The following is a 27821-nucleotide window of genomic DNA, read 5'->3' as shown; positions in this document are numbered from 1 at the left end:
ATAAAGGGCATTTGATTGGAGGGGGAGTGTGCTTCAAAGCCCAGGCAGGGACCCGGGGGCATTTAGAATACGCAGAAGCAAGTGGGCAAGGTCTTCGTGAGAGGTCCCCTATTAGGGGATTCTCTAGCTACAACTGGGGACTGAGGCGAGGCTAGGCGCAGGACAGAAACGGAGGACAGCGCTGTCCCCACACTTTCCGGGTAATGAAGCAGCGGGAGCAGCCCTTTGAGAGTCAGACATTTCTCCATCCTCCTGCCTTTTATTTTTTCAGATTTCCTCTCCCTGCGACCTCCTCTGGAGAGCTTTTCTTCTCCAGTCCCTTCAGTTTCCCAGCAGTGCCAGAGCGCCCTCTAGTGTTGGTACTGCCATCCTTTGTGCTTCATTTTTATTTTTTTCTTTGAAGTAATTCTGAAATTTTGAACAGATAAAAATAATTTTAGAATAGCTCAAATTGATTAAGAAATATGAGGCAACGTTTTATGTCATGTAAAACAAGCATTCCTTCATTTGGTTTATGTAGGTGCTGTGTTGCTTTAAAAGTTTGACTACTTTTAGGGGGTTTAGACTAGTTCCCTCACTGCAAAGAGAACAAAACAAAGAAAGAAACAAAACCATTAACTTCAGGTCTATTACCAAATACTGCCGTTAGCCCTGACTTGGTAGCTATCACAGTGACTTGGCCACATTTGAAGAGATAGAAATTCAAACTCTGCTTATTCCTTTCTCCTCTCCTGAACTCTATCAGCCACCTTCCCACCATCTGCTTTCCCTCCGCCTTACCCTGATTCTTGGTTAACTGTAAGATAAGTAAATTGCTTAATAACTTTTCAAAACGTAGTTATGTAAAATTGTTGCATAAAAACATGTGAAAATCGTGTTTCTAGAAGGAACATCACGTGCATTCCCTCAGATGTTTATTAAAATGAGAGAGCTGTGGAAACACAGTGAATTTTAGTTTCTATATTTGTTATATTCAAATGACCAGTTTTGCTGAAAGGCTACATTGAATTTTGGATTAAAAAATTATTTTCAAAACCAGTCTGTAGTTTGCCTTTCTTTGGAATCCGTGTTGAAAAATCAAAACGTGTTCTTTCTCCTAAAAACAAATATGAGGCCGGGCGCGGTGGCTCAAGCCTGTAATCCCAGCACTTTGGGAGGCCGAGACGGGCGGATCACGAGGTCAGGAGATCGAGACCATCCTGACTAACACGGTGAAACCCCGTCTCTACTAAAAAAATACAAAAAACTAGCCGGGCGAGGTGGCGGGCGCCTGTAGTCCCAGCTACTCGGGAGGCTGAGGCAGGAGAATGGCGTAAACCCGGGAGGCGGAGCTTGCAGTGAGCTGAGATCCGGCCACTGCACTCCAGCCTGGGCGACAGAGCGAGACTCCGTCTCAAAAAAAAAAAAAAAACAAAAAAAACAAATATGAAAGTGATGTTACCGAAATGATTTGCACTCATCTAAGATTTAAGATGTGTGTTTCCTTTTTAGATGAACTGTGATACAAATCCTTTGGAAGCTGGACTGGAATATTTTGTGAAGTTAAATAAGGTATGTTTACATTCCAAAGTGTGCTTGAAGTAAATCTTAACATTACAATGCTATTTTGTGACACAGCCATGCTTTAAACTTTAACCAAGTATGGTTATAGGAGAAACAAGGTGAACATAAATACTAGCATTGCTCAATTGTGTCATATTACTCTTTTGTCAACATTTGCTTATTTCAAGCTATTGGAGTGTGCGTGCAGATTTAAGATAGCAGAATCCAGCATCTTTAGGGGCTAAATCTAAATTCTAAGATAAAAATTAGTAAGGATAAGATGATTACCTGTCAGATTCTAGTAGACATTCATGTTGGAAGTGCGTCATGTTGTGTATTTTACGGTAACTCCTGGTGACGTGGGAAATTGCACATTAGCTGATCAAACATACTGCATTCATTGATCCTTCTGGATACTCACAGCGTGGAGCAGCCTCGCTTCAGCAGATCTGTCCATCTGCTTGCCAAGCATCTTTGTGTGTAACTGCAACGTCTGAATATAAGCAAATAACACGTTTCAAATGTGTTGAGCATAAAATGGGTATTAACTGAGAAACTAATACAAGCCCAAGGAATCATAACTGATAAGACACTCCAAAGGGAACTCCTATGTCAGTGGTTCTTAAAATGTAGCTTTCAGACTAACAGCATCAGCCTCACTGGGAGCTTGTTAGAAATGCTAATTCTCAGGTCCCACCCTAGAACTACTAAATCAGAATCTCTGGGAGTCAGGCCAACAAATCTGTTTTAACAGCCCCTGCAGGGGATTCTCATGCATCTAATGTTTGAGAAGCATTACTCTAAATAATTACAGTGGAAAAGCATATCATGAGGCCAATTTATTAAAGCCAACCTCATATGTACAAGTCTTAAAAATATAAATGAGGTTACTCCATTGAGCAGTGCCTAAGAATGATAATAAAAGAACTTAATAGAGCTGTGGTGAGTGGTAGTATTGAAGAATAAGGGCAGCAGCGGCTACTGTTTAGGACATTTGTTAGAACTCCAAAAATAAAACGTCCTGCCCTAGGTGGTTATAAGCTAAAGACTGATTTCCCATCCTGTGGAAATATGTGAATACATGTATATGACTCAATCAGGCCAAGGAAACCTATTTCATGACCCTGCATCAGTTCCCAAATTCTCAGCTATAATATTAACATAAAACATGTGTATTTATAGTATGAGATTTTAGGAAAAAGAACCTCCTAAAGGGTTTTAAAGGGAATATCTTTCTGTACACTCTCCTCATGGCTTTTATTTTTATGATGTACCATCTGCCTCCAGACCAGAGAAAGCAGGTGCTTGGAATTTGGGCAGACCCTAGCAGCAGATTGCTCCCTCTGATAGCAGAAGCCTTACTTTAGCTATTTCAAATAAGGTTAAAAATGGCCCGACTCTTGAAAGTGCTAAATTTCTGTTGTTGGTCACCAACAGGTAGATAGATAACTGATTCTTTTGCTTCAGTGTTCAGATATTATTGTTTAGGAATAAGGCATAGATAAATAATCCCTTTGTATTGAAATGGGATTTTCAAAAATCTTTTATGATTATTAGCAGGGGTGGATTGTGTATTTGTTAGTGAAGTTATATGGCCAAATAACCAAAACTCATCTCAGAATGAAGTTAGTTGTTTGACAGATACTAGTTTTGATTTCTGGCATGTTTTTATAATTTCTGAATTGTTGTTTCCCATTCAAGTGTCACAAAGTTAATTCCTAATGATTTTATAGGGTAAAGGTCCTTGTATCCCAAGGACCTGGCCCCAACTGAGCCAGTCTTTTTCAATTATGTCAATTCAAGTGGCTAGTTGGTATTAACCTACTCATAATGATGCTTGCTAATCTCCAAGAAAGGTGAATAGATTAGATCAACTTTGGTGGTTTTCGTAGCAGTCTATATTATGAAACAGATTCCTGGAAAACTTATTAAAATTACAAACTAAGCTTTGTAGCTTGACCATTCAAGTCCTGTGCCCAAAAACCAAAATGTTACCAAACTGGCTTCATACAACATTTTAAATACTGTAAGCCTATATTGCTTCAGAAAATCGATGCTGTAGGAGAACAGAAGCAACAGCTAATACAGAGAGATATTTATATTTGATACCAAAACAAACACAGCAAAAACCTTGGCATTTTACAATTGCTTGAAATCAGCTACTTCTTTCCCTTCAAAGCAAACAAATAGAATTCTCTGGTTTACCCTTAGGCATTTACACAATGATCATTTAAGCCATGATGTCAGGAAAAGGTAGAAGCAGACTATGTCAGAGCTAGATCGGTCCCGGGGGATCAGCTGGTACTCCCCTCCCCCATCTGAAGCAGGGAAACTGAAGCACAGAGAGGGAAAGTGACCTGGGGGAAGCCATTGCTTTAGCTCAGGTCGAACGCCACCCTCTGACCTCATCGTGGAGCTTTCCCACCCACCACTTTCCCCCCACAAAGTCCTTTTCCACAGTGGGCTTAGCAGACTTGAAAGACTGCCCAGGAATTTCTCCCTCTGGCAACATATATTATTTGTATGGACTACCTTTTATTAATGGACACTTCCCCCACATATTTTTGCTGTAACTAATTTTGTGTTTTATGATAGGATCAGAATAGCTGCTTTGCCCATTTTAAGGAGGAAAATGGCTGGGTGAGCAGATGGGCCATCAGGCCTTATTAGGGTGAATCGTGTTCTTGTCGAAACTTGTAAGAAAGCAGGGAAAGAACAATGGAGTACTGAAGAACTCTTTCATCACAAAGGGAGACAGTGCAGTGGCCCTTGCTTCCTTCCCTCTTGGAGTTGTCCCAACCTCCTTCCACTGGTGTTGGCTTATGTGAAGTTGATACACATGTGTCATTCATTCATCTAGAAGACATTTATTAAGTACTGCTGATTAGACATCTTGCTAAACTATAGATCTAAATGTTAAAGATATACTCCCGGTAGCTCTCAGGTCTCATGAAGTTGGAAACAAATGGTATTTCAGGAACTAAAGCTGTAGGGATACGTTCCTAGCCATGAAGATAACCCTTCCACAAGCAGAGGGCTCTCTAGCCACATACAACACTGCCATCTTGTGGGAAGTGCACCATAGAGCCCTGCCAGGAAGCCTTGACCAAAGCTGCGGTAAAAATAATTGAATCTGTGCTTTTAAAATCTCCTTAACTAAAAATCCTTCACCTGAAACAACCCGTATCATTGTTCTCAATGGTATTTTTGGTATGTTCCGAAGGAAGTAACTTTTGGGGGGAAAATCAGTGGCCTTTTTTTAGCTGGAAATGGAAGAAATGCATTAATCAAGAGCAAAAGGAAAATCAGCTGCCTTTGGATGGAGTCATAGGTATTCCTGGAATTTTCCTTGTGGAAATACTGAATTTTTGTCCATTTCTGAAGAACTTCCATGAAGATTCACAGAGACTCAAGTATTAAATGTAATGTGTTGAAGCAGGTCAGAAGAACTTGTTTTCTATAATATGTTTCTCCCTCTCTTTCTCTTTCTCTCCTTCTCCCTCTCTTTCCCTTTTTCTCTCTCCTTCCTCTCTCTCCCTGTCTAGAGCTTCTAACCAGTAGAAACAGGATAAAATGTGATCTCTATTAACCATAAGTTGTAAGACAATGTTGATTCTAGAAAATGCAGGGTCTCTTTCTGAGGAAAGATTTAAAGCATAACTGTTGAATAACCAAAAACAAAACAACCAGAAACACCTGGTAAAGAGGTAAAACACTCGGCACCAAGCCTTCTACACCCCAGGTATTCAGTAAATATTAGCTATTATTAAAACATCAGTGTTAAAAAAACAAAGAAAAAAATCAAAGTGGAATGAAACCATTGTTCATAGACAAGTTAGAAAGCAATTGTTAATATAGTGGTCAAAGTATCCAATTCTCTTTGGGAAGTTTGAGGTAAATGGTAATAAGAATTGAGGAGGCAGAAAATTTTCAGTGATACTTAGCCCTGACTGGACATTAGAATCATCTGGGGTATGATTCTTTTAAATAATATATTGCTGTTTAAAATCCCAAGGCCTAGGCTACACCCAAGATGAATTGAAAAAGAATCCATTGTAGGGACTCAGGCATCAGTTGTTGTTTTTAATTCCCAGGTGATTCTCCAGAGATGGAGAATTACTGTTTTCAACCAAAGATTTTCAACTGGCTGAACATATTATCCCGAAGAACTAAAAATTACCTGAACTAAAAGAACTAAAAACTAACCAAGTAGTTCTCAAGATATGGTCCACAGACCAGCAGCATCACTGTCACCTGGGGACCTGCTAGAAAATTCAAATTGTTGGGTACCATCCCAGACCCCCAAAATCAGAAACTGCCAGGGTGGAGCCCAACTCTCTCTCTCTCTCTCTCTCTCTCTCTCTCTCTCTTCTCTCTCTCTCTATCTAATCTATCGATCTATTTTTATTGAGGAGTCTCGCCCTATCGCCCAGGCTGGAGTGCAGTGGTGCAATTTCGGGTCACTACAACTTTCGCCTCCCAGGTTCAAGCAATTCTCTTGCCTCAGCCTCTCCAGTAGCTGGTATTACAGGTGCTCGCCACCATGCCCAGTTAATTTTTGTATCTTTAGTAGAGATGGGGTTTCACCATGTTGGCCAGGCTGGTTTGCACTCCTGATCTCAGGTGATCCACCTGCCTCAGCCTCCCAAAGTGCTAGGATTACAGGTGTGAGTCATCGCACCTGGCCCAACAATCTATTCTAATAAGCCCTCCAAGTAGTTTCAGTGCAGTTTATTTAAGAACACGGACCTACCCCAAATCAATTAGATTTACTCTAGATGTAGGGTCCATGATTCCTTTTTAAAGCTCCACAGGTGATTTTTTTTTTTTAATGCAGTGAATATTGAGAACCACTGTTTTAGTTCTTTTAACTTCTACCAACTACAGTCTTGAAAGTACATAGGAAAGTAGAAAAACAGGTGGATTGGTCAGAGGATGGTGCTATAGAACTGCGGTGGAATGGAAGTAAATTAATAGATCTAGAGCCTATTCCGGCTAGGCTACAGGTTTGTATTCTGCCCCACATCTTTGTTTTTGCTTTTACAACTGGGTAGTAAGTGAATTTTTTTTTAAGCCACCAAATTCTAGCTGTGTGGCCCAGGAAAGCCATTTAACTTGATTTTAATGCCTAAGATTTTTAATCTGTAAAAGAAGGCTACTTTTGCAAGTCTAAAATGCTATGAAATGCCTCCTAGCACAGTGGTTGAAGACATTGGTGTCATGTTATCTTTATGAGCCACATAATTGTGTCATCTGAATTAAGCTATCCTTGTTCTCTTACCCATTTTCACTGCTGAGTGAGAAGGCGAAGGAGAGGAGAAAGGAGGGGAGAGGAAGAGAAGGAAAGGAAAAGGAAAGAAGTAAAACCTAGTGGAAGTGTAGCTGATCATTCCTGAAACACCTGTCAGGATACATTAAACTAAAGCCATTGCATCATTATTTTCACATATATCCCATTTCTGTTATGAAACAGTACTTTGTTTCTACCCTAAAAGCTGAAATGTGATGTTTAGCTGACTGCTTTCAAGTTGGGATATCCATGGAAAACCAGGTCTAGGAATGAATTGAAGTAATTTTTAAGATTGCTTTTAGTTTTCTTATTATTTTAACAGTGTATTTGAACATGCAATAAATTGACATTTTAAAGTAAGCAATTTGATAAGTTTTAATACATGATACAGCAGTGAAATCGTCACCGCAGTGAAGATAGTAAACCTATCCCTCATCTCCAGGGTGTTCATGCCCCTTTGTGATCCCTACTCACCACCCTCCCCACAGCCTCACCTACCCCCCAGGGAACAATTTATGTCTGAGACTATAGGTTATTTTGCAATTTTCAGAATAAATGCAAAATCTATAAAACTGGAATCATAGAGTATATGCTTTTTTGTGTGTGAAGTCTTTCCCTCGACATAACTTGAGAGTCATTCATGTTGTTATGTTTATTAATCGATCATTCCAAGTAGCATCTCATACCTGTAATCCCAGCACTTTGGGAGGTGGAGGTGGTGGAAGGATCACCTCAGCCCAGGTTTGAAACCAGCCTGGGCAACATAGTGAGACTTCCGTCTCCACAGAAAATTAGCTGGGCATGGTGACGCATGCCAGTAGTCCTAGCTACTTGAGAGGCTGAGGAAGGAGGACTGCTTGAGCCTGGAAGATCAAGGCTGCAGTGAGTCGTGTTTGTGCCACTGCACTCTAGCCAGGGCAACTGAGCAAGGCTCTGCCTTAATAATAATAATAATAATAATTCATTCCCTTTTATAGGAAGTAGTATTCTATTGCATGGATATACTACCATTTGTTTATATACTTACTCATTAATAAATATTTGGGATGTTTCCAGTTTAGGGCTATTACAAATAAAACTCCAGTAGTGTCTTGGTATACCTGGGGGTTGGTTCTGTGACTGCCCAAGGCTACCAAAATTTTCTTCAAATTCTGCAGTTTGTCTGTAGAACCTGCCTATACAAAAAGTTGGGTTTTGCATCCTGTAAATACGGTATTTTTGATCTGCTTGGTTGAAAAAAATGCACATGTAAGTGGACCCAGGCAGTTCAAACCTGAGTTGATCAAAAGTCAGCTGGCACTATGAACGTTGGTGTACAAGTATTTGTATCAACATAGGCTTTCTTTTTCCTTGGGTAAATACCTAGTAGTGAAATGACTGAATAAAATGACAAGTGTATGGTAACTTTGTAAGAAACTGTTTTGCCAAGCTGTGTGCCATTTTATATTTTACAGTCCTACCAGCAGTATGTGAGCTCCAGCTCCTCTATATTCTTGTCAAATACTTTCCATGGTCAGTTTTTTTAACTTTAACTGTTCTAAGAGATATGTAGTGATGTCTCATGATGGTTTTAATTTATTTCCTTAATGACAAAAGATGTTGGACATTTTTTTATGTGCCTATCTGCCATTTCTATATCTTTTTTTGTGAAATGTCTGGTTAAATCTCTTACCTAAGATTTTTTTAAAATTGAGTTTATAAAGTGTTTTCTATATTCTTTAGCAGATACATGCTTTGTAAATTTTTTCCAGATGTCTTGACTTTTCATTTGTCTGATGGTGTCTTTCAAAGAGCCATTTTTAATTTTTGAATTTTAAAAGTTCTTATCAATTGTTCTTTTATGAATCATGCTTTTGGTTCATATCTAGGAAATCTTAGCCTAATCCAAAGTCATAAAGATTTTCTGCTATGTTTTCTTCTAGAAGTTTTATTATTTTACTTTTTACATTTAGGTCTATGAACCATTTTTAGTTGATCTTGTATCTGCTATGAGGTATGGACTGAAGTTTTATTTATTTGTACTTGGATGACCAATTGCTTTCAGCACCATTTGTTGAAAACACTATATATTCTGAATTTCATTGCCTTTATATATTTGTCAGTTGTCCATATGTTTGTAGGTCTATTTCTAGATTCTGTTGTATTCTGTGTATCTATTTATCTTTCCAAATGCCAGTACTACACTGTCTTGATTACTGTTGCTCAAATGAGGTTGTGATAGGCCTGCAACTTTGTTCTCTTTTTTTTTTAAAGCTGTTTTGCTATTCTAGGTCCTTTGAATTTCATTAATTTTAGAATCGGCTTGTCAATGTGTACCAAAAAACCTGCTAGACTATTGGAATTGCATTTTATCTATGGGTCAATTCAAGTATTCCAATTCATGGACAAGGTATATCTCTACATTTATTCAAGTCATCTTTTATTTATCTCAGGAATGTTTTATAGTTTTCAGTATACAGGTCTTACACATCTTTTAACATATTTATCCTTAAGTATTTCATGTTTTGATACTATTGTAGATGGTATTTTTAATTTCAATTTTCAGTTGTTTATTGCCAAAATATAGAAATACAATTGGTCTTATATGTTGATCTTATATTTTGGAACTTTGTTCAATCTGCTTAGTGGTTCTAGTAGCATTTTTGTAGATTCCATCAGATTTTCTACATAGATAATCATGCTGTACAAAAATAAAGCTTTTCTTTGTCTTTTCTAATTTGGATATCTTTTATTTCTTTTTCTTTCCTTATATTCTTTTCTTTTCTTTTCTTTTCTTTTTTTTGAGATAGAGTCTCGCACTGTCTCCAAGCTGGAGTGCAGTGGCATGATCTCGGCTCACTACAACCTCCGCCTCCCAGGTTCAAGTGATTTTCCTGCCTCAGCCTCCCAAGTAGCTGGGACTACAGGTGTGCACCACCATGCCCAGCTAATTTTTTTTTTTTTTTGTATTTTTTTAGTAGAGACGGGGTTTCACCATGTTGGCCAGGATGGGCTTGCCTTATGTTCTTGCCTGGAAGTTCTTTACCAAGTTGAAGACATTTGCTTCTATTCCTAGTGTTAACTCTTAACATTTTTTAAAAAGATCGGAAATGGATATTGGATTTTAGCAAATGATTTTCTGCATCTACTGAGATAACCATTTTGTTTGTTTGTTTTACTTTGTTATATAATTTATTACATTTATTAATTTTCTAATATTATGCCAACCTTTCATTTTTAGGATAAAACCCACTTGGTAATGATATATCACCTTTTAAAACATCATTGGATTTTACTGGATAATTTTTTAAAATTTTGCAGCTATATTCTCCTTACAGCACTTAGAGCTTGCCATTATTTTGTTTATTTTTCGTGTTTTTCTTTTGAACAGAAGGTAAGCTTCCTGAGTACAGGTGCTGGCAATACAACATATGTTTTGTTTATTATGTTTATCCCCAACACCTAGCTCAGGGCTGGCACATAGCAGATGCCCAGTAAATATTTTGTTGTTGAAAGTAGTGTCAAAAGAGGATGCTTGAAAAGTCCTGGGCCATCATAAAGGGCCTCATGTGCCAAGCTAAGGAATTTGGAGTGTATCCTGGGGAAACTGGGGAGTGACCCAAGAATTTTGAGTAAGGAGTGACACTCTGGTGATGGGAAACAGATCAAAAGTGAGTTTGTCTGGTGACTGGGAGACCATTCTCCTAATTATCAAATAAATCCAGTAGAGAGAAGGCGAAGGCTTCAACTAAAGCAGCGGTCATAGGATGGAGAAGAAAGAGCAATAAGTGCTATTTAGAAGGAAGGGTGGATACCACATGAGGGACTACATGTGAAGGGGTGGAGAGGAGGATGTTGATGAACTGTTGGTTAACTAGGAAACACAGGTGGAGGCGTGTGGGTGGGAAGTTGGGAGGACTTGGGTTGGAGGACTCTGGGGTAGCCAAGCAGAGAGTCCCAGAAGGCGTCTGAGCATGCGGGTTTGGAGAGCTTGGCTCTGGAAGTGTGGCTTAGGACCCTTCAGATATAGGTGCTCATTCAGGCAGGTAAATGTTGATAATCCGTCTTCTGTAGCACTCTGCACTTTCGTCTGCCCTAGTACTCACTACCCCTTATATTCCTGGCCACCTCCTCAGCTAGACTGTGGATGCTGTGAGGACAGAGGCCAAGAATCCTTAGCCTCACCCCTGTGTCTGATCACTAGTGAGGGCTCCGTAAATATTTGTTGAAGAATTTGAATTGTGCTTCTCCCATATACTGATTTGGACTAGATGAGTTGCTTAATCTATGAGCATTTCAGTTTTCTCATCTGTAAAATGAAGAAAATATTCACTCCATAAGTTTGTCATAAGTATTAGATGAGATGAAGAACATTTGGTACCTCACTAAGTGTTAGTTCCTTTCCATTTTATTGAATTGAATCTAAATAAGTCATTTAGAGAAAAGGAACTCTACATGAAATCCTTTTTCTTTTTTTAAGATCTCAGTAAGGAAGATCTTGGGTCCCTATTGAGGCTTCATTTCTTCATGCTTTTAAAATTTCCTTTGATTATTATTTACTTTGCATTTAGGCTTAAGTGCTATACTTAAAATACCAAATGGGCAATTGTTCTTCACTCTACTCTAGAGAGATGAAATCTGTTATGAAAACTCTATATTGTAGTTGTTGGCCAAAGCAGTTAAACATAAATCTGATAAAGCCACAGGTTCATTTCAGTTTTCTTTTTAATCATTACATTAAAAAACTGAAAAATAAGTGTTCTCTCTAATATCTAATCTAGTAAGATTTAATATTAAAGACATGTAATGGGGGCTTTAGTTTTGAAAATCTAGTTTGATTTGAATGCTAATTAGCCTGATTTCTTGCCTGACTTAGGAACTATATTTTAGTTATTTTCCAGGTTTCTATTTTATCCCCCTTTTTTAATGAATAGGGTTCCTATTCTAGTAATATTAAAGACCTTTGAGAAGAAATTTTAACTGGTCAGTAATTTTGGTTAGAAAAATGCTATATGAGTGCTTTCTTTTAAATAGCTAAGGGCAGAGAATGAAAACTACCTGTATATGGGAGTGATATGATTTGGATCTGTGTCTGCACCAAATCTCATGTCAAATTGTAATCCCCATTGTTGGAGGTGGAGCCTGGTGGGAAGTGATTGGATCATGGCGGTGGTTTCTAATGAATTATTTAGCACCATCCCCCTTGGTACTGTCCTCACAAAAGTGAGTGAGTTCTCATGAGATCTAGTTGTTTAAAAGTATGTAGCACCTCCCTCCTCTCTCTTGCTCCTGCTGCTGCCATGTAAGACATGCCAGCTCCCCCTTTGCCTTCCACCATGATTGTAAGTTCCCTGAGACCTCCCCAGAAGCCAAGCAGATGCCCACATCATGCTTCCTGTACAGTCTACAGAACTGTGAGCCAATTAAATCTATTTTCTTTATAAATTACCCAGTCTCAGGCATTTCTTTATAGCAGTGAGAGAACAAACTAATACAGAAAAATGGTACAAGAAGTGGGATATTGCTATAAAGATATCTGAAAATGTGGAAGCAGCTTTGGAGCTGGGTAATGGGCAGAGGTTAGAAGGGTGTGGAGGGCTCAGAAGAAGATAGGAAGATTAGGGAAGGTTTGAAATTCCCTAAAGATGTATTGAATTGTTGTGACTTAAATGCTGATAGTGATATGGACAGAGATGGCCAACCTAAGGAGGTCTCAGATAGAAATGAAGAACTTATTGGGAATGGGAATAAAGGTCACTTTTGTTATGCCTTAGCAAAGAACATGGCTACATTGTGCTCCTGCCCTAGGGAATCTGTGGATCTTAGAAACTGAGAATGATGATTTAGAGTATCTAGTGGAAGAAATTTTTAAGCAGCAAAGTGTTCAAGATGTGGCCTGGCTACTTCTGACAGCCAGTGCTCATATGTGTGAACAAAGAAATGATCTGAAGTTGGAACTTATATTTAAAGGGGAAGCAGAGTGTAAAAGTTTGGAAAATGTGCAACATTTTTCTACCATGTGGTAGAAAAGAAAAGCCCATTTTGTGAGGAGGGATTCAAGCAGGCTGCAGACATTTGCATATATAAAAAGAAGCCAAGTGCTGATAACCAAAACACTGGGGAAAAAGGTCTCGAAGGCATTTCAGAGACCTTCACAGCAAACCCTATCATCACAGGCCCAGAGGCCTAGGAGGAATGAATGTTTTGTGGGCCAGGCCAAGGTCCCCACTCCCCTGCATGGCATTGGGACATTGCTTCCTGCATCCCAGCTGCTCCAGCTCTAGCTGTGACTCAAATGGGCCCTAGTAAAGCTTGGGCTGCTGCTCCAGAGGGTGCAAGCCATAAGCCTTGGCAGCTTCCACATGATATTAAGCCTGTGGGTGCACAGAGTGCACGAGTTGAGGTTTGGGAACCTCCACCTAAATTTCAGAGGATGTATGGAAATGCCTGGATGTCCAAGTAGAAGCCTGCTGCAAGTGTGGAGCCCTCATGGAGAACGTCTACCTAAGACAGTGTGGAGGGGAAATGTGGGGTTGGAGCCCCCGCATACAGTCCGCTCTGGGGCACTGCCTGGTGGAGCTGTGAGAAGAGAGCCACCATCATCTAGACCCTAGAATGGTAGATCCACCAGCAGCTTGCACCCTCAGCCTGCCAAAGCTGCAGACATTCAACACCAGCCCATGAGAGCAGCTGTGGGGGCTGAACCCTGCAAAGCCACAGAAGCATAACTGCCCAAAGCTTTTGGGCACACCAGTGTGCCCTGGGTGTACGATATGGAGTAAAAGGAGATTATTTTGGAGCCTTAAGATTTAATGACTACCTTGGTGGGTTTCCAACTTCTATGGGGCTTATAGCTCCTTTCTTTTGGCCGATGTTTCCTTTTTGGAATGGGAATGTTTACCCAGTGCTTGTATCCCCATTGTGTCTTAGAGGTAACTAACTTGTTTTTTATTTTACAGGCTTATAGACAGAAGGGGCTAGCCTTGTCTCAGATGAGACTTTGGGCTTTGGACTTTTGAGTTAATGCTGAAATGAGCTAAGACTTTGGGGAACTCTGGGAAGGCATGATTATAGTTTGCAACATGAGAAAGATGTGAGATTTTGGGGTTAGAGGTGTAATAATATGGTTTGTATCTGTTTCCCCACCAAATCTCATGTTGAATTGTAATCCCCAGTGTTGGAGGTGGGGCCTGATGAGAGGTGATTGGACCATGGGGGGAAATTTCTTATGACTGGTTTAGCACAATCCCCCTTGGTACTGTCCTCACAATAGTGACTTCTCATGAGATCTGGTCACATAAAAGTGAGTAATATCTTTCTGCACTCTATCTCTTGCTCCTTCTCCAGCCATGTGAAGTACTGCTCCCCCTTTGCCTTCCACCATGATTCTAACTTTGCTTGCCTTTAAGGCCTCCCCAGAAGCCACGCAGATGCCAGCATCATGCTTCCTGTCTCAGGTATTTCTTTATAGCAATGCAAGAGCAGACTGATACAGGGAATATTCACTTTCCAGCCAAAACATTGCTTGATAGCAATATTTTGCTATCAAGGAGATGTTGAAATTGTGGTTACTGTGAACTTATGTGGAATGTTAAGAAGTTCTGAATAGTGGAAAAGGAACCAAGAGTCAAGAAGCCTGGGTTTAAGGTTTGGTGCTAACTCACTTTGTCACTGCTGGCAAGACCCATAATTTTGTAGGGCTTTAGTTTTCTCATATGGAAAATGAGTTTGGACTAAGTTTTCTGCTTGCTTTAAGACTCCTGTGATTCTAATTTTGTAAATATGAAATGAATAATGCTGTAATTTGTCTATTATGGGGGTTGGGGGTGTTAAGTGAATTCATTCCCCCAAATGAATGAATCCAGTTTATGGCTTTATTATAAGTTTCCTGAGGCATATACAGTGGCACAGGTGCACAGGGTACTGCACAACTGAGTAAAGAAAGTTCAGATTCACATAGACTGTAGGTGAGTGATGGCCACAGGCTTTGGGACGAGATTTCCACCTGGATTGCTTTAAATGATGATCCAAAATCCATTCTAAATGAGAAGCTTTTCAGGAAAGTATTGAGGGATAGTGGTGCAGCCTGTCATCTGGATTTCCATCTTCATTCTGCCACTTATAGTAGCTGATGACCAGAGTCTCTGCAGCCCTTCTATGCCTATAAGACACAGGAGACTGATTCCACAACCAGTGTGCCTGATTTGAAGGAAGCTTTACTGGGACAGAGGATGTTACACTGATTCCCTTATGTCTCTAGAACTTTCTATGAAGGTGTAAAAATCACAAAAGTTTTATAAATTTAAAACAAAGAATAACATGTGGAGGCAGAAATTCAAACAAACAGAAGCTATGATAGAGGTATGGACAGTGGGGGCCCAAGGAAGAATATGACCCAATTCTCCCTGGGGTGGCAGAGTAGGGCTGGGGACAGCATTCCATCATCACCAATTGGATAGAGAAGTTGCTTGAGTTGAGTTTTGAAAGATGAGTAGATTTTGATGGATACAAAATCAATAAAAATATTGATGACTTCTTTGGATTTTCTGATGGGTTTTTGGCTCCATATAGATGGAAAAGAAAAGGTCCAAGACTGTATTTTCATAATCTCTCCCCAGTGTCTTATAGCCCACTACCCTGACTCTCCATATCAGACCCTGCCTATCATGCAGGGTCTGTCAAATTTGACTTTAACTACATATCTGAGAGCTCTCCATTGCCCTAAGAATCACGACCAAAAATATACTGCTTTTCTTTCATTTACATGTGCTTTTAGGTAATATGGTTCTTATAATAGAGCTAATGAGAGATGAGTAATTATATTTCACTTAAAATCTACTTAATGTTTTTATATAGGTAGATATTATACTTAGTATGTATTACAGGTGGCTGTTTTAATGACTCATATTGCTATTTAAAATTAATAAATTTTAAAAACACAAGCCAAGACTATTTTTAGTCTATAGTCTCAGTGCTCTGGAAATTTATACATTTTTCAAAGATATTAATAGCTATTTATATAGTTAATTTGGCAATGACTTATTAAAGAAATATATTTCTGTTCTTGGGTCATCCAGAAAGCACCAATTTTAATTATAGCATTAACCTTCAGACACATTTTCCTCTCATTTATAATTAATAATTATATAGTACAGTAACATATATAATCTTGGGAGCAAAGCCAAGTAAAATGAAAATGAAATGCTATCACTTGACTTAAAATCTTCCTAAGTCAGGAACCTTGTTGGCTTGAGACAGGGGGATTGTGCCAATGGGCAGGTGCAGCCTCCTGTCTGTACTTATAGCACTTATTGAAAGTGTTCCAGCTGGGTGAGGTGGCTCACACCTGTAATCCCAGCACTTTGGGAGGCTAAAGTAAGCAGATTATCTGAGGTCAGGAATTCAAGACCAGCCTGGCCAACATGGCAAAACCCCATCTTTACCCAAAATACAAAAATTAGCAAGGCATGGTGGTGTGTGCCTGGTCCCAGCTACTCAGGAGGCCGAGGCAGGAGAATTGCTTGAACCCAGGAGATGGAGGTTGCAGTGAGCCAAGATTGTAACCACTGCACTCCAGCCTGGGTGACAGAGAGAGATTCCATCTCAAAAAAAAGAAAAAAGAAAATAAGTGTTCCTTACTTTCAGTGAGATTTTTGTTGTTGTTTTTGTTAGAATATGTTTTATTTCATGTCTGAGGATGAAATTACTGAAAATACCCAATTCCTAATTTAGGAATATACAAATGCAGATATTAAATTGCATTAATATTAACATTCAGAATGTTTTCAGATACTTTTACATAGTACACAAACATTATTTTGTAATAAATGTCATTCAAAATAGGTTCTGTTCACCTAAAAGAAATTTAAAAGAAACATTATTTATTTACAGTATTTATATCATCTATGCTTTCTAATGACAGACTCCAGGTACAGGCATTTAAAAAAATATGGATAAAATCTAAAAGTGCAGGTCTATCTTGTCATGTAACTAAGCCTCAGTTTAGTCTTTCATAAACTGAGGATTAAAATATCCATCTTAAAGGGTCGTCATGAGGATTAAATGAGCTTGTGAATGTGAAGCCATCATTTTAGTATGTGACACATAGCAAGGGCATAAGAAATTGTAAATGTTACTTATTAATATTTTATTATTTTTTAAACTGAATTTACTACTCTAATTTTTTTTCTAGAGAAAGTTTTTGCCCACTCACCCCCAACCTTTCCTATTTCCCTCATGGCTAGCTAATACCTGATATTCCTTCTCAGCCTTTGGTAAAATGTGAATTTGACAAAGGTAGAGTTAGTCTCCCTTTCCAGCACATCTCATCCCTCGCCTAGCTCTGCCCAATAGCTCTCAGCCAGCACCCCCAGCTGGTCATGGCCAGCTGCCACCATATCCCCTCAGGTGTAGCAGATATTGATTTAAGTGGCTCCGTTAAGGCTGTTCAGAGTAGGCAAAACGAACAGGGCTAGGCCTCCTGAGATCTTGGTTCTTAACCAGTTTGTTGATTTGCCTGTCTTTGACTGAGTTAACGCGCTGCTCTTAGACTCCAAACCCAGCATCTGTGGGGTGTTTCTGTATAGATCAAATTATAATGTAAATACAGACACTTTTGGGAAAGGCTGTACAGACAGTAGTTGTTATGAAACCTATTCATCTTTCAAAACTCAGCTCAAAGAATGCTGCCCCGATCCCCACTCTCCCATCCCAGGCGGAACTGGGTCATTTTCTTCCTTGGGCCCCCACTGTCCATACCTCTATCGAGGCTTCTATTTGTTTGCATTTCTGCCTCCACATATTAGATTTTCTTTGTTTTAGATTTATAAAACTTTTGTGATTTTTACACCCTAGAACACACAGAACCAACCATGACTCATATTTCAAAATTTGTATTGCTAATTGATATGCTATTATGTGTCATGTTCTGCTATGTTTCCAATAATCTCAAATTGTTCTTTTTTTCTGTTAAAACATTGAGGAAAAACATTTCCTGTTAAAACATTGTTTCCTGTTAATACATTGAGGAGATGTAATAATTTCAGGACTGGGCCCAAGATCATGTTCTCTGAAGCTCTGAATACTCCCTGCCTAACACAGTATCTAATATTCAGCAGGGTCTTAAGAACAGTTGAATAAATAATTGAAAGAAAATTATTGAATAGGAGACTCAGGAAGATTAAGAACCTTCAAGCTGTAAATGTATCTCTAATAGTAAAGATTCAGATTCTATGACAGTAGGTGAGGAAATAATTTCAGATCTGCTGGCATTCCATAAATCACACCGTATAATGCGTTTGGTCACTGACTCTTGTTTAAGTGCTTCTCCACACAATAAGACATAAAACTTTTTCAGTATAGTTATTGATTCCAATGTAGACAAGAACTCTAAAAAGCACCCTTTGTCATCATTATTCTATGATTGCAAGTCTCCTTTTTAAAAAGCAAAAAAAAAAAAAAACTGTTGCTGTTATAGAATTCTTTCTTAGATATACAGTCATCCCTCTCTGTATGTATGTGGGGGATTGGTTCCAGAACCCCCACATATACCAAAATCTGGGTTTTCTCAAGAACCGCCAACCCATATATACAAAAAGTCATCCCCTCCATATGCATGGGTTTCAAACCCCACGAATACTGTATTTTCTATTTGTGTTTAGTTGAAAAAAAATCCACATATGAGTGGACCTCTGCAGCTTAAAGTGGTATCGTTCAAGGACCAACTCTGCATGTTTTAACTATAGTGAACTTTGGTTTGTTATGACTTGTTATCATGAATTTATCCTACATATGAATTCAAATGAATCAAGCTCTTCCTGTGACTCCCCACCCCCATTTGCCCTATATTAGATAACACGAGTTCCAATCTTCTTTAAATTTTCATGATCTGGCTTCATAACAAAGCTTTATAGTTGGTTCTCACCATTTGTATCACCCTGGGGAAGGAGAGAGAATTGGATGTTCATTTTGTACATTATTTTAACCTCAGCTAATGGAAACTTTCTCTAACTTCCTGTGTAGGTCAGCAACTTAAAGTTGGATTATCCATAGAAATAATATTTCATTGTGGATTCATCCTAGAGGCTATAAACTGGGAAAGGAATAGACTGGGAGGGGGGGTCTCAGTGAGGGTGTGTGAGGACCCCTGCTGCTGCTTCTCTGGAGGTTAAGGGGATTTATTACACTCAGTCCTAAATGTTTCAAGTGCAGAAAGAACTGTGTAAGTCCTAAATGTTAGTGGTGGAGGACATCTTAGGCATGAAATATTCTTTCTTATTGCCAGTGAAGAAATTGAAGTTTTTGGTTGTTTCCTTTCTTTGCTTTCAGAGAGTAGTCTATCTGTGGGAACTGTTTCGAGAATCTTGTTTTCCACATTGTGATCTCTGATTAAATCTCATTCACTGTAGACGTGATTTATATATCACAAATTTCCTTTCCCTCACATAAGAGATGCTTGTCTAGGCAGAGTATGCAGAAGTCTCACACCAACCTCCCATGGATGTCAGCCCTCCCTCCAGGGCGCTCGCTCTCAGTGCTCTCTCTTCACCTCTGACTAGTTTATCACACTTATCATGTGTCTCCTGGCATTTGGTTGAGTCGAATTCTATCTCCCTTATTAGCTAAGTGTCTCTGCTGAGGAGTCATTGCTCACTTGTGTGTCCTGCTCACAGGTAAGCTGTATTAAGGTGTATTACCAATAAGTGTGAAGTCTTCCAGTTTGCCTGATTACTACTTTTTTTTTTTAATACATAAGAATGAATTCAAGGTTATCCCTATAACAATGTCGCTCTCATTCCCTTATATTGATTGCATTGGGAATGACCCTGAGTGTGTCCATGGGAATGTATTAGGAATAGGAATGTCATCTGTCATGTGTTACATGGAAGAAGTAAAAAAAAAAAAAAAAAAAAGGTTGAAAAGCACAGTGTTAGAGAATAAACTCTTGGATAAAAATGTCTGTGTCTAACTCATTTTATTGCCCACACAGGGCCTAGCACTATGCCTCACACACAGTAGGGACTCAATAAATGTTTTGAGAATGAACTAATGAATGTGACCCAATAGGTAAATACATTCCAGAGACATTATTCTGAAGATGCAAAAAGAAAATACTGCATTTTGGGGTTGTTTTAGCATCATGTTTCAAAAACGTGAATTTTCTTCTTGTAAAAGACTTTCTATAGGTAGAAATTGAGTTGCACATTGCTTACTGACAGCCCGTACCACTGTCCAGACCCATGAGACACAAGGGTCACTTTCATAATCCACCATTGCAACATGCCTTATGTTTTTCTGCCTAGGTGGTTCTGGTAAATTGTCATCACAAGTTATTACCCTTAAGTCTAACATATTCTGAAGGAATAGGTGGCTGATACTGTCATTTGAGGACTAAGAAATATTTGTCTAGACATTTGATCCAATCTGTATTTTTATTTAATGTGTAATTGGCGAGAAAATAGCAAAGACAAATTTAAATGCTTGCATCTCTAACCTTGTCACAGTGTCTGAGCATTCATTCATCATCATTATCTTGGATTCCTGCAGCCAGCAGACTTCATAGGAAAGCAAGCACTGAAACAGATTAAAGCCAAGGGGCTGAAACGAAGACTGGTCTGCCTCACCTTGGCAACGGATGATGTTGATCCAGAGGGAAATGAAAGCATCTGGTACAATGGCAAGGTGAGTGCTGAGGACCTCACTGCCAGGGGCTGTGGCGTCTTCTGCAACAGAAACTCCCCTTGTTCCTATTTTCTCTTAAACCCTTTTGCTATTAATTATTTATTGGAGGGATGACACACTTTTGATTTCTGAGCTGACATTCAAAAGACAGAATGCAATTAACTGAAAGGAAAATGAAATGTTGCTCATTTTTGAAAACATAAAATTCTATATATTCTGTTTAAAGAAAACAAACCCAAAGACTTGAAATACATTGGACAATGAGGAGGGTATGATTTAGAGGGTGAATGATCTATTTGCTCATCACATCCATGTCTGTAACTGCAAAAGATGGATTTTATAAAAAATTTGGCATTCTGATTTAACTTTTTATGGATCTTTCAGAAGGAGACAATTAGCATATTAACAGGGAAAAAATCCAAATGAAAACATCTATGACAATAGAGGGTAGAACCTTAGAAAGTAAAGCAAAAAGTGGAAACCATTTGGCTCTTCAGGAAGAGTAAAATCACCTTCTCATTTTGGAATGTTACTTTTCATTCTTTCTATTTGTATTCAGTAAAACCAGGGTAAGTCAGATAACGTATCAATGGGACTTTTTCTCAATTTTTTCTCCCAAGCTTTCTGCATTCAGTTACTGTCTCCATTTTTTTATTACTATTTGTAAAACCCAATTTTGTTGAAACTGAGTGTGGGTGTGTTTTTTCCTGGTGTTAGCAGGCACATGTGGGACACCCAGCTTAGACCACGGGGAGGGAATAGAGCCTTCAAAGCTCATCTAAACAACGGTTCCACAATGAACAGGGTCAGCTTGGTCATTACCCAAGACTCAGAGCTTCTGTGCCTGGGTTTTTTTCTTATTCACTGCAGCCTACTTGATATTTGTTTCCATTTTCTCTGTCTCATCAGTAACACAAAGAGTGCTAGAAATGGAGAAAGCCAGTGGTGTCAAATCACAGCCTTTGGGGCTAAAGCATGGGTCAATTTAACAAAGAACTAACAACTACTGAGTTCTTACTGTATACCAGATATTTTTCATGTGCTCTCCCATTTAACTTTACAGCAGGCCTGTCAGATATGTATGATCATTTCCATTTTAAAGACGAGGCTTTGAGGGGCTCAGAAGTAACTTGCTTGAGGTTACATGGCTGGTGATTGATAGAACCGATCTCCAACTCAGGTCTAGTTTCCAGCTTTGAATTTCTGGTCCTTTCTTCTAAGACATAAAAGAGATCAATTTGATCTCTTTTCTCTCTCTGCTGATGTCCCCCTGTAGTTTCTGAAGAATTTAATTAATTAATTAATTTATTTATTTATTTATTTTGAGACAGAGCCTTACTCTGTTGCCCAGGCTGAAGTGCAGCAGCATGATCTCGACTCACTGCAACCTCCGCTTCCCGGGTTCGAGTGGTTCTCCTGCCTCAGCCTCCTGAGTAGCTGGGATTACAGGTGCATGCCACCATGCTCGGCTAATTTTTGTATTTTTAGTAGAGATGGGGTTTCCCCACGTTGGCCAGGCTGGTCTTGATCACCAGCCAGGTCATACATCCACCTTGGTCTCCCAAAGTGCTGGGATTACAGGCATGAGCCACTGCCCCCGGCCTTAAGAATTTAATTCTATACCCACATCCTTGTGCATCTGAGTATCAGGTGAATGTTATTAGAGTCTATGACGCCAACTGACTTTTCTCAGATTTCAAGTGCCTTCACCTGTCTGTAAGCCTGGATGGGCCGACATTTACTTCCTTCTTAAATTGGGCTGAGTTTGCTCTTCTGTTTGAACTGTTCCTACCTTTCTCCCTGTCTCTTCTTTCTCTTTCTGTTCTGTATCTCTGGTTCAGCCCTCTTTTCTTAATATGTATTCTTCCCCATTTCATATTTGCCCACAATTCACATAATTTCTACTTATAACCAGCTCTGCCATTAATTAACTGTTTGACCTGATCCTGAGCTGATCTCTGGGCCTCAGTTTTCTCATCTGTAAAATGAAGCCATTGGATGAGATAACGTGTTCTTGTCATTACATTTCCTCCCACCTCATCATTCCTTTGTTTTTTATTTTTCACTCTATTCCCAGTCAGTTTTCTCAGTACTTCTTAATATGGTCTACACGTACCCTTCCACCAGCCTTCTGTTTTACTCAGCATGGAATGAAAGAGATATTATGCTATATTTTTCAGTATTCCCACATCATCCACAGTCAACTGATTTTTAGCCACCTTAAATATGATGATACCAAAATTAGTTTTAAAACCTTGAAAACCCAAGCTCCAATCTAAAGTTTTTTTCATTTGCCCTATGCATATACTGCATTTACATGCTATATTGTTCACCTTTCCTTGCCATCTGCTTATAAAACTGCTAATCCAATTACAGGATCCTAGCTCTTGGATTTCCTAATATGAGTTTCCCTGCTCTTTGATACTTAGTAAGGTCATCATTTTAACATGCAGATGGTCTTCTTTTTTGATCCTTTTTCAGAGGTTCTCCTTGGATCGTCTTTACTCTGGACTGATATGAAATAATTTTTGCTTTTTATTTTCAGACTTTGTCTTGTGTTGCTTTTAGTATTTTATGCTTGCAAGCATTTCCAGTGCTAGAGATAGGGTACAAATGTATTTGTTTATTGACTTTTTTTTTTTTTTTTAGTGTCTACTATATGCCAGCGATATTCTAGGCACTGGGGATATAGCAGTGAACAAAACACAAGAATCTCAGACCTCATGGAGTTTATATTCCAGAGGAGCGAGAGATGGACAATGGACAAAATAAATAAAGTATATTGCATGTCAGATGGTCTTTAGTGCCTTGGGGAAAGGTCAAGTCCAACTGGGAGCAGGGCAGTGCTGGAGAAAGGGATTATAACCTTAAATGAGGTTTAATTTATTTTTTAAATCAAGGCATAAAGATGGTCATGAGAAAGGCTTTCTTTGTATTGGGTGACTCAGTTATAAAAGATGCTTATCTTGGAAGGAAGTTTTGAAAAAGAGGTTTGTGGAGAGGTTTGGAGAGCTTAAAAGGTTTTTAAAATTATTATTTGTAAACTAAAACACACAGGGACAGTCAAAGAAAAACACAATAGAACATCAAACTTAAATTATGTTAACTTCCTTCAAAGGCCATTTGCCATGTTACCTTCTGGAAGTCAGATAGAGACTTCTCATAATTTGAGAGAGAAACGAGAAAAGGCTAAAAATAGATGAGAATTATTCACATTGGTAAAAAGAAGGTCAATGTTTGTTTTAACAAAGAATGAGAATTTGCCGGGCAGAGGGTGGGGACCGATTGTTCTCACAGTTCACTGAACTAAAAGGTGGAATGGATCTAATTGAACCTGGAAGATTTTAGGGAAAACTGTTTAAAATTTATGCAAGAGAAAACATTTCCCTGGAGATTTAGTAATAAGGTAAAAGGAAAGGCCAGACTTCTGAAATGCCCTGGGCTTCTAACCCCTGGATTAGAGAGAAATTCAAGTAGAAATGAAAGTAAATTCTAGCAGAAAGCAAAGCAAACTTTAAAAATAGCACTCATAAATAAGGACTCTCTTTTTTTAGTTTACTAATGCAGAATGGCTGCAAGACAAATGACTGCTGGGATGTTAGGAGATGAGAAGGGCTGAGGAAACGATGTATGTAGTCTCCTAAGAGTGATTGTGGGCTTTTGACCCAGTGAGTCAGGGGATTACAGCCTGAGACCCGCGCAGGTCTCTTCCTGTTTTCTGAAGATGCTCAAGCAAACCAGGTTAACTCTCCTAGGGCTCCAAACCGAAACTTCTCTCTTACAGGTGGGGAAATGAAACCAAGGTTACCAAGAAAGTCTTTCAAAAAGCAATGATTAAGGCAGGCATGGTAGCTCATTCCTGTAATTCCAGCACTTTGGAAGGCCAAGGCAGGCTGATCACTTGAGTTCAGGAGTTCGAGACCAGCAAGACCAACATGGTGAAACCCCGTCTCTACTAAAAATACAAAAATTAGCTGGGCATGATGGTGTACACCTGTAGTCCCAGCTACTCAGGAGGCTGAGGCAGGAGAATCACTTGAACCCGGGAGGTAGAAGTTGCAGAGAGCCAAGATTGCACCACTGTACTCCAGCTGGGGCAACAGAGCAAGACTCCATCTCAAAAAACAAACAAAAGCAATGATTAGGTGCAGCCACAGAGCTGCTCCCAGGGCCACATGGCTGAGGGGGACGCAGGGGTGACCAAAGGCAGGATGAAGAAAGTGAAGTAATGGCAGCCATTGATGGCGAGGAATGGTGTGTCATTGATGACTGTGCCAAAATGTTTTGTGCTAGAATTAGTGATGATATAGATGACCCCAAATGGACACTTTGCTTGCAAGTTATGCTACCAAATGAGTACCCAGGTCCAGCCCCGCCTCTCCATCAGTTGAATACTCATTGGCTTAAAGGGCAAGAACTTGTCCATTTATTGAATAACCTTGAGGAAATACATATGTGGCCGCCCCACTTGGTTCAGAGAGAGTACCTGCTTTGTGTCCCTGGGATCCAGGCTATGTTTCTTTTCCTCCCAAAATATTTAATGAGAAAATAACAGAATATTGGTGAAAGTATTCTTTACCTGTGAGTGGAGAAAATAAGAGATGTTCCAATACAAAATCTCAGATGACAGAATCATGCCCAGATGTAAAGAAAGAAACTGAAGAGGAAGATGTTGAGTGAAGATGATCTCATTTTTGCATGTCAGCCAGAAAGCTTGGTAAAAGCACTGGATTTTGATATCAGTGAAAATCAAAGAGAAATAGAATTCTCTGCGATTGATCATGGCATTTCTGTTACAGGCCAAATAAGTACTTTTCAGGCAGACTTGGCTCCAGTAGTTCGTCCCAAACAGGCGAAAATGGTTCTTTCCAACTTGTATGAGAATAAGAAAATAGCTAGTACCACCCACAGCATCTATGCCTGCAGAATATATTGTGAGGATAAACAGACCTTACAGGATTGTGAGGATGATGGGGAGACCGCAGCTGGTGGACATCTTCTTCATCTCATGGAGATTTTAAATGTGAGGAATATCTTGGTGGTGTTATCACGCTGGTTTGGAGGCATTCTGTAGGACCAGATCACTTTAAACTTAACTGTGCCAGAAACATACTAGTGGAGAAGAACAACATACATTCACCTGAAAATCATCTAAGGCTTTGGAAAAAAAACAAAAAATGTTCATCACTGAGTAATGGATTAAGTGAAAATCCAGGAGTTTCCACCTGCAGTTGTGGGCTGAGGTGACAATTCTTCCAACATATTTGTTAGCATAAATATTATGCCTCAATTTCTGTTGCAAATTGGTGATTGTGAAATTTCCAAAAGTGATTTTCTTGTCTCTGTTTCTTTGTTTAATTCTTATAATATAAAGCAATAAATGTGGAGAGTCAGTAGTCTTCTTCCACACCAGGAAAAAAAAAAAAACCCCGCAATGATTGAAACTCTAACCTCTCTGACCCTAATCCCTGCCTGTATCACTGAACTATGATCTAAAGGAAAACAGCAGTTTTAAAGCATGTGTTATAACTTGGCAGTTAACAATCAGCCAGAGAGAAACTTTTACTAATGAATGTATTCACATTTTTTTTTTCAATCAACCAGTTTTCACAGTAAGTTTAGAAATCATATGGAGAGCTTCTGATTTGGGGTTTCAAAGAGAATTAAAAACTGGGACGACAGAGATAGGAGTCTGCAATTAAAGTCATGAATGTGTTAGCATCTAAAATACTGGAAGTGCTATAGTAAGATTGTTGATGGTAGCGTGCTCTTTGCTGAGGCAGCTGAATGATCACCAGGCTGATTCCCGTCCCTGCATGTCTTAAGCTCCAGCTATAAGCAGTCCACTGTGCCAGACGGTAAGACTTTAAGGATTAGTGCAATGTAGTGTGGCCAGGAGAAGCCATTTTGAGCAGGGCTATGTATCGTGTTTTACTTTTGTTGTCTTCCTTTTCTTTTTGTTCCATGTAATGTTTTGACGACAGTTTTCTGTATTTTCTGCTTTTCCTTCTTTTTCATTCTTTCCTTTAGACCTGATTTCCAATAACCTTCTTATCTTTTAATCAAACTTATTGTATAGACTTTTTTTTTGAGACAGTCTCACTCTGTCATCCAGGCTGGAGTGCAGTGGCCAGATCTCGGCTCACTGCAATCTCCGCCTCCCAGGTTCAAGCAATTCTCATGCTTCAGCCTTCTGAGTAGCCGAGAGTGTAGGTGCCTGCCACCACGCCCAGCTAATTTTTGTATTTTTAGTAGAGACAGGGTTTTACCATTTTGGCCAGGCTGGTCTCGAACTCCTGACCTCAAATAATCCGCCTGCCTTGGCCTCCCCAAGTGCTGGGATTACAGGCATGAGCCACTACTCCTGGCCTAAACTAAGTATTACTGTTTTAAAAATGAGAAATTTCAGAGTAATACAGATGTGTACCTTGAGAGTTACTTTTCATAATTTGTAAGCTTTCATTCATCTTCTCAAAATGTGAAGTTTACCTCCTGTGTCTCTGGCGTTGTGCCCCCAGACAGCATTTCAGAAAGCTTCCATTTTGTAAGTTGAATCTGTATTTCAGTTTTTTTTCACCCAGAGATGAGGAGCACAGAGCTGTGACCGAGACACTGAGGACTGTTGGGTCTTGTTTCCCAGGTGGTTGGCAACACGACATCTGGAAGCTATAGCTACAGCATCCAGAAGAGCCTGGCTTTCGCATATGTCCCTGTGGAACTAAGTGAAGTGGGACAGCAAGTGGAAGTTGAACTATTAGGCAAAAATTACCCAGCAGTCGTCATACAAGAACCTTTGGTATTGACCGAACCAACCAGAAACCGGCTTCAGAAAAAAAGGTGGAAAGGACAAAACTTGAAAAAAGACCTTTAGCAGTCAACTGAATTGGATTTGCCAATGACTGTCCTTGAAATTATCATAGTTGGTTCCCAGGGGAATAGAGGAAACCAGGAATTCATTTCAAAATCATCAAAGTCTAGATTTAGAATCTTAACGAAACCTTTCAGTTAAGTGTTTTCTAAGCAAGACAGAATAATAGATAAATGATTTATATTTTCCTTTTAAATGAAGAAATTTGAAATGAATTTTTTTTATTACCCCACATCACCTAATCAGCAAAACATTTAGGTGTTTGCTAATATCTACAATCATTACTATAAATGAATTAAAGGACATTTTATAATTTTAGTAACAAATGCATTCTTTTCTTGATAGCTGAAAAAAATTAATAAATTATCTTTTACATAAAAACATGTATAATGTTGTTGATGGATTTACTTCATAGAGAAATCTTTCCTTAGATGAATAAATGATAGTTTCAATTTTTCATGA

General features: G+C 39.1%; 1 protein-coding gene and 1 pseudogene across 1 annotated transcript in view; both read left to right on the top strand.

Moving 5' to 3' along the window:
* Positions 1 to 27821, top strand: part of DMGDH (dimethylglycine dehydrogenase) — a 71345-nt gene extending 43524 nt beyond the window's left edge. Inside the window, 4 exon segments of the mRNA XM_033179953.1 lie at positions 1492 to 1551; positions 20357 to 20491; positions 27132 to 27320; positions 27322 to 27821. Of these exon segments, the coding sequence (XP_033035844.1) occupies positions 1492 to 1551; positions 20357 to 20491; positions 27132 to 27320; positions 27322 to 27348 (411 nt within the window). The 3' untranslated portion in view covers positions 27349 to 27821.
* On the top strand, positions 24583 to 26633 carry LOC117065311 (annotated as a pseudogene).

The sequence above is a fragment of the Trachypithecus francoisi genome, unplaced genomic scaffold (genome assembly GCF_009764315.1).
Source record: "Trachypithecus francoisi isolate TF-2019V2 unplaced genomic scaffold, Tfra_2.0 Lachesis_group2, whole genome shotgun sequence".
Taxonomy (NCBI): domain Eukaryota; kingdom Metazoa; phylum Chordata; class Mammalia; order Primates; family Cercopithecidae; genus Trachypithecus; species Trachypithecus francoisi.
Note: the sequence above shows the minus strand (reverse complement) of the source record. Positions and strands in the feature narration are given on the sequence as shown.